The 7,827-nt window shown below is 39.6% G+C and overlaps 1 protein-coding gene across 4 annotated transcripts in view; it reads left to right on the forward strand.

Moving 5' to 3' along the window:
• LIN28B (lin-28 RNA binding posttranscriptional regulator B) overlaps positions 1–5,020 on the forward strand; it is a 95,070-nt gene extending 90,050 nt beyond the window's left edge. For 3 of the 4 annotated variants that reach the window (XM_034409080.3, XM_034409078.3, XM_034409079.3), the window contains exon 4: positions 867–5,019. In XM_034409080.3, the coding sequence (XP_034264971.1) occupies positions 867–1,242 (376 nt within the window). In that variant the 3' untranslated portion in view covers positions 1,243–5,019. Of the gene's footprint in view, positions 1–866 lie in introns of all 4 variants that reach the window. The other variant, XM_034409076.3, reaches the window with a different exon arrangement.
• The last annotated feature ends 2,807 nt before the right edge of the window (positions 5,021–7,827 follow it).

The raw sequence follows: 7,827 nt of genomic DNA on the forward strand, positions 1-7,827 counted from the left end.
CAGTGTGTGCATATGCACCGGCCACTTGGTCTTCCAGTTTCTGGCACGCATGCGCGCGCGAAGATCAGCTGGTTGGCATGCATGCACATGCTGGAAACCAGAAGAGCAGCAACCTGGTACGCATGCGCACCCCGGGAAGATGATCTTCCAGTTTCCAATGCGTGCATGTGCACCAGTAACCAAAAGACCAGGTGGCCGATGTGCGTGCTGGAAACCAGAAGAGCAGTGCGCTGGGCAGTTTGCTCTTCTGGTTTCCAGCGCTCCCGGGTGCGTGAACACAAGCTGGCCAGCGTGCCAGAACCCAGAAGAGCAACGAGCAATGGCTCGTGTGCCCGGAGAGATGGCTCTGGATGTGCCACTTCCAGCACATGTGCCATAGGTTCGCCATCACGGGTATAGACTAAGCCTACATTGATGGATGTTTGCCAGGCTGATGTAGTCAGTTTCTTAGGTATTAAGTCTTTTATCAATTGCTTTTGATGGTCATTTAGAAACAACAAAGAAGTTCCCTTGTACTGCTTCTTTTCCTTTCATTTATACTTCATGGTTCCTATTCCAAAGTAGTCAGTGTTGTCCTATCCTTTGAAATACCCTGGAATATTAGAAAGCAGCTTTCCAAAATAGTGTCAAAAAAGCATCAGGTAATTTAAGAATTCCAAATTTGCACTGATGAAGTTATCTAATTGGGTAATGAAACTTCTGTAAACAAACAAACAACCTCAGACAGCATCAAGGACTTTTAAGTTTGGTGATTTTGGTCTCCTCGGCACCGGCCCCTTGCTATTTTTTTTTTAAAGCTGAGGATCAAACACTTCTCTTGTGAGCCTATTCAATTAAGGATATATCTCCCCGTTTGTGTTTTGCAGATGCTACAATTGTGGTGGCTTTGATCATCATGCTAAGGAATGTATTCTACCTCCACAGCCAAAGAAGTGCCATTACTGTCAGAGCATCATGCACATGGTGGCAAACTGTCCGCTTAAAACTGTTCCACAGCAGCCCACGAGTTACCTGGGAAGATACGAAGCTGATACCCAGCCCTCCACATCAGCCTTCTTGAGGGAAGGAGGAGGAGGAGGAGCCTATGGCTTCACTTCTCCATCCTATTCTCTGGAAGGAAGGCCAGATAGCTTACCGCCTTCAGGAAAGTCACCTCAAGAAGCTGCTTCAAGTAAGTTTTCTCCGTCACCTGAAGAGCAAAGCCGGAAGGGACCGTCAGTTCAAAAAAGAAAAAAGACTTAAAAAGCTTTGTCACCGCCTTTCATTACCTCTTGGGACGTCTACCTCATTCAAGCACAAGGAGAATTAATCTCATGTATTATCCTGCAACAAACCTCAACTTTTAACTACTGTTGTGGACCAGAGGTCTTTTGAAAACAAAAAACCAAAGCAAACCAGTCACTCCAAGTAAATTTCAGATGGGTTTAATGGCTAATGGGTTTCTAAACAGTTTGGGCATCAGGATCTCATATGATTTTTAAACTTAGCCTAAATTATTGTTGGGCATATATTCTTTGCTTCTTCCCCACTTTTCCAGAGCAGCCCTATAGAATTATGGAAGATTATGCTTCTTTAGCTGCTTGAGTTCTCTGTGGTTTATCTTAACCCATGTCTTGTTTGGGGGAAAAATAGTTATAGTATTCATTAATTCTAAACAGCAATTAATAAGAAATGGAAGTGTTTTTTTTTTCTTCTTCATAGCCATCCAAGAGCTGGGAAGCAGAACCCACTGTGCACAGAAACCCATTCCTGTCACAATAAACCATCTGACATTTTGATGTACAGACTAGCCCATTGCCTGAATGTATACCTTAAATACTATGTTTCTTGAATTCATGGGAAAGTAATAGTTTGAGTTTTGAATGGATTTTTTTCTTTAATGTTGCCTTTTTTAATTATAAAAGAGGAAGAAGGGGAGGGAAAGAATTGTAACCATACTTTCCTGAGTATAGAGTCATCATGCCCACGGTACTGAATAGATCAATACATCCTTGTAGAATTCAGGGAAATTGTAATTCCTCTCTGTGGAAAAGATGGAGGATGGAAGTTTTTAGTCCTTAGCTTGAAAGGGTAATGCCTTGGTTTAAAGATGCCTCAGAATTGCCACAAAGTTTTAAAGAATTAAAGGCAGCATCCCCCCTTTTCCCTGCCCTCCCCTTAGACAATGAATGTGTTATCTGAAATACTGTATCAACTCACTATGACTTTAATATAGGTTAGGTGATTCTATGGGAGAATGTAGATGTTAAAATAATGGTTTAAAGTGATATTGAAATGCCATTTGGACTCCCCTTTTGCAAAACTTGATTGGACTCATCTTGTGCAAATCTTGAGTATTATGAAAGCGATGGTGATGGCAGCAGTAGCATCTTCCAATTCAGTGTTCATGTCACTGGACAGATTTCTATAGGTCTTTCTAAGAAATGGGTCTTGGCCTTTTAACTTCCCAAAGATCAATATTTGATATTTACAGTGCAATCCTGTGTAAGATCTCACTGGCCTCGAGCTCAGGAAAAATTAGTATATAGGATTGCAGTCTTAAATTTATTTAATTGCTATATTACATAACAGTAATTTCAGTCTGTGTACATGCTGAATTATTTAAAAGCCTACGGAGTTGTCCAGATGCTTGGAGTTTGGGGGATTGATTTTATAAAAAGAGATTAGAAAGCCAGTTAACTGGCAATACATTTGTCCTGTCCCGCTCATATGTACATACACTACAAGGGTTTGAAATCTTTACTGAGGCTTCATCATCCCTGAATAGTATTCCCCAGGATTCACCTCACACAGGAATCAGTGCAAAACCCAATGAGTCCAATTCTCAGCTGCTTGTCCGATCACTTCTCCAACTTTCTTGGCCTCTCCTCCTGCTCTTGCCAATCCCTTCCTGACTCATAGTCCCTTAAATCTTCCAGACTTTCCTCAGAGCCCCAATCTGAAGTTCGTGAAGCTCTTCCTTGTTGAACTAGCTTCTAAGGCATCCATTATACTATCCCCCACCAGCATGGCCTTCCCCCCTATGATCTCCATGGACCAGTTTCCATGGGTCCCGGAGGAGAAACTAGCAGACCAGATAGGGGGGTATGCATGGCCTCAGCATCTTCCCAGGATATGTCCTTAGGGCCATACCCCTTCCAGTTGATCAGGTACTGCAACCAGTTCTGACGCCATCTAGAGTCTATGATAGTCCACCTTGTACTCCGGCTGGCCCTCTCTGACTTTCCTGAAACTGAATCTTCCTTGTTATCCAAGGTGGGTTCTGCGCCATCCATTACAATATTATTTGATCAGGATCAAACTGTTGTCAGGGTTCTAACCCTGCCATCTTTTTCGTTGGATCTTCAGGCCTGCCAACTGTCACAATTTTTCCACTCTCCCAGGAATGAGCTAAAATCAGTTTCTTACCCATTTCACCAATTTTGGAGCAGCTGCTGCTGTTGATACCTTCAAAAGACCCATGAGCCAGATGTTAATTAAGTCCTATGGACCATTGCTTCTTTCTTTTAAAATTAATCTTGAAGAAATACTTTACCCCATTTATTTGGCAAATTAATGTAAAAGCAAATATGAGTAAAGACGATCTGATTTCAAAATATAGTTTAGTTTGAACCATATCTTCAGATTTTTCTTCGATTAAGTCATGGGTGTCCACCATTTTGGCTTGCCTGGGCTGCATTGAGTGAAGAGGAATTGTCTTTGGTCCCATATAAAATAGATAGCTTATATAGCTTAATGTATATAAATCACATAATAATGTTAAAAGTTTACAATTTTGTGGGGCCGCATTACTTGTTCTCCAGGGATGCATGTGGCCCATGGGCCATGGATTGTGCACACCTAGGTTAAGTCATTGAGAATCCCAGGGCTTGTTTTTGGTAGGTTCTGCACAATCTGAGAGGATTATTATCAGAAAAAATTCCTCTCTAAATATTGTTGATCATACTGCTGTCACCACTATCCCACTTTCCTTCAGGAAAATGACTCAGTGGCCTAAAGGTGGGCCCAACTCTGATTATGGAAATTTGCTTGGAATCCATGGCAGTGCTGGAGAGAAAGAAGAAACTTGGTTGTTCATACTGAAGTTTTCAGTGAATTTCAGTGCAAAATGGGGTGTTTTGGTTTTTTGGTTTTTGTTTTGTTTTTGTTTTGACGATACTGAATGTGATGTATGTATAGAGAACTACTTCCTTGCCTTATGCAAGGATTGTAAACTTATTTAAGTTATGTAGACAAATCGAAGTGGCATTGCCTAATCTTTTAGTAGGTATAATAACTGGGTTATAAAACAGCAACAATGGCAAGGGTAAGGTCACTTTGAAAATATAAACCAAAGTTTATTGACCTTTTTTTAGAGAGTAATATGGAAATGGTGGATTTGAAAACTGGCCATTCTCTGTTTAGCTACTTTAAAATTCCAGAATTACTTTTTTTTTTTTTGAATGAAATTAATAATTCCAGCAGCCACAAACTGAATTGCTAAGAGAGCCTAGCAGACCTATCTTATTATTAAAAGTTTACATGTTATTTTTGTATATTGGAGGATGGTCACTATTGCAAAATATCCTTCTCAGGACAAAGAACCTTGCTCAGGGAAAATGGTATGTAATTATTATTTTTCTTTTACAGATTGCTTGCTTGTTCAGAACAAACAAAAATGCTTTGATACTGCTATGTACCGTGCTATTATATACATATTATGTGCTAATGATAATAACTACCTCTGTTTACTAATGAGTTTCTTATGACTCAGATATCAACTTTTTGCATTATATTTCCCATGTACTGAAGTGAACACAGTACAAGCATGGCTGATCTTTAGGGTTGTGGGCAGGGCAATGTCTCCCCGTTCCTGAATTTCTAAGCCACATTGTTAATATAGGGAAGAATATAATTATTTCTGTTTACAGCAAACAACTACCTCATTACTGACCACAGAAGCAATATCTGCGTGTTGCTCTGGCCTTAAATGTGGCTTTTGATTCTATGGTACATACCTCTACTTTAAAAGAAAAAAAAATGCTTGTGCAACATACACATATTACAATGATATTTAGTTTTGAAAACGATGCATCTTGTTTGAAATGATATGAGAGTCTCTCTTGAAATTTTAACTTTTTCTACCTGGTTGACAGAGAGAGAGGTGCTGTTGATGTACCAGGAGGATTTCCCCACCCCACCCCCCTCTTAAGAAAGAACCAACATGTGGGAATTAACTAATTATCTCATTATTCCTGGATGGCAAGAGAATTGTTAGTTTTTTTCCTTGCTCTGTTTATAAGATATAATTATCTGATGAAAGTAAATAATAAGCAGTTATAACAACCAGCAGTTATATAACAACCTAGCAGACTGCTAGTGAGAGCGATACTATATTTATCCCATTTCAGTATGTTTGCCAGTTTGTAAGGAACATAGAACAACCATATTGTTCCAAAATAATACACTCCTGGGTTTCATTGCTTTGATAATGGGCAGACTCCAGCAAGACTTGGCTGCCCAGCCCTGGGTTTTTGTCTGGCCTAAATAATCCCGTGGCCCAAATCAGGCAATCTCAGAGCAGAAAAAGCTTTGGATTTCAGCACGTCTCCCTCATTCTCCTCCTCGCCCCTGTCTGCAGACCCACACACGAGGGAAGGTGAGTGTGATTTGTTAAATCATGCTTCCCATTGACATCCGAACCAGGTTAGCTTGTAAAACGAGATCCATTTCCAACTGGTGAACAGCAATTAGACTGCAGTCTGGTATGATGTCCGAATAAGGAGACTGATTTAATAAATCACAGTCGCAGTTCCATTGACTGCAAGAATGGCCTGATGCTCCAACTGCAACCATTCCTGGCCACCCTGAATGTGATGCGAATAGGGAAGCATGATCTGTGCACAGAGGTCTCCCAGCAAGGTAGAGACAGCTGGGCAATGAGATAGCCCAAGGGGAGTGCCTGGAGAAACCTCTCTTCCCACCTCTTTGCCCTCGGAGTCGTGGTGATGGTTACAGCCAAAGGCCAAAACCCCCAAGATGCTGGGAGCACAACCCTACTTTCTCCCCTCAGATGTAACTGCACAAGGTCAGTTTTACCAAGCTTTGGTTTAAGGACCTGCAAGCTTTAAGGCATTTGCTTTGCTCTTTAACTTGCCCACACTCAAAGCACAAGTGCAAAATCCTAAGTATTTTGCCCCACCCACTTTGAGCATCACTAAACAAATGCTAACGGCATGTGTGCAAATCCAGTTTGCACTTTTTAACCCCCAGCATAAATAACATAATAGCTAAGTAGACCAACACTTAACTCTGTGAAAGGTTACTAAGTGGATAAGAAAAAAATAAAATAAAAATACATGAGCACAATTCATGCTTGAATGATAGATGCCAATACCTTTAAAGCTTTTAAGATTTACAATTTTACTGCAAAATTAAAATACTTTATTTTAAATTGCCTCATTTAGGAATCACTGTTGCTTTCAACAGCATCCTGAACTCTTGTTGGCACTGAGCTTTATGAAACCTTTTTTGAACTTTCTAATGTGACTAAGCCAAAACTTGAAACAGCAAGTCTGTCATATGAATTGCAATGGGACTTCACTTGCACAAATGTTTTCTTTGTCTCCTTGCCCTAGAATTGAGGCCCTTGTGCTCCAGAACTGGTCTCATATAGTGAAAACAGTAGGAGCTGTGCACACTTGACTAGCAACTTTAAAAAAAAAATCTCAGAGGGAAAAGATAAGAGGACAATTACTTAGGTGTTATTTGATTGTACAATTAGCTCTGTAAGGATGTGATTCTTTTGCTAAATACAGGCTACTCAGTTAAAAAGATCTTAATTTGTCTTAGTACTACCCCAAAGTTACTTCCTTTGTGTAATTTTGTGGATAGAGACCCATAAAAGTGTTATAGATCTGGTGACTTTTGTATGAAAAATATAAAGGGGAAAGATCGCATTAAGTCTTAAACTAATTTAAATTAATTTATCTGTGAGAAATGTTTATCAAAAAGAATATATGTGTGTTTTTCCTCCCCTTTAGTTATGATGGAAATGAATGTCATTGGGAAAATGTGTGCGGATGCGCAGGATTTAATTTTGCTAGATGTCTTTAATGAGATTTTATGACTTTGTCTATGGTCACCTTTAAAGACTTGTTAAATGTATCTTGTTCTGTTTTATATCATTGGCCTTTTAAAGATAGGCTAGTAGTGTTATTCTGCCATCATGATTGGTTGGCGACAAGATGCTGACAAAGGCTTCAACAATTTTTCACAATGCCCTACATCAGGCCAAAGAAGTTGAAAATAAGCAATGTTGTGAATATAAATTCAGTCCTCTGATGCAGATGGATCAGACCCCTGACTCTGCCACCCCTGTACTGTGGTTGAGCAAATTCGGGGTTTTAAGCTCCATTTTCAGCATCAATAGTTCCTGACTAAATATTTGTATCTCGGGAAGGAAGCATCAAGCTTCTTTCCCAAGCACACAGCTTGCTCACGTGAAGATCCAATGCAATGTCCGTCACAAGAAAATGAGAATGAAATTGAATATAAGAAGTTAGGACATTTGCTCTAAACTATTGCTAACTTACCGTGACAAACTAAGAAAAACCATTACAATAGCGACTACCTCTTTCAGTTTCCTACTTCTTAACAGTATGGCTGACAAGTATTAACAGATTGACTTGAATTTGTATATTACTCTAGTGAATGAATTAAATAATCAGAGACCAAAGTGAACACAATATCTGTGTGTCTTGAATATTGACTTTTTATCTAACATTTTTAAACCTGTCCTCCATAGAATATAGATTACCTCATGGTCCATTTTTAATTCATTATGGT

Source organism: Pantherophis guttatus, chromosome 1 (genome assembly GCF_059756535.1).
Source record: "Pantherophis guttatus breed Tessera chromosome 1, ASM5975653v1, whole genome shotgun sequence".
NCBI classification, from domain to species: Eukaryota; Metazoa; Chordata; class Lepidosauria; order Squamata; family Colubridae; genus Pantherophis; species Pantherophis guttatus.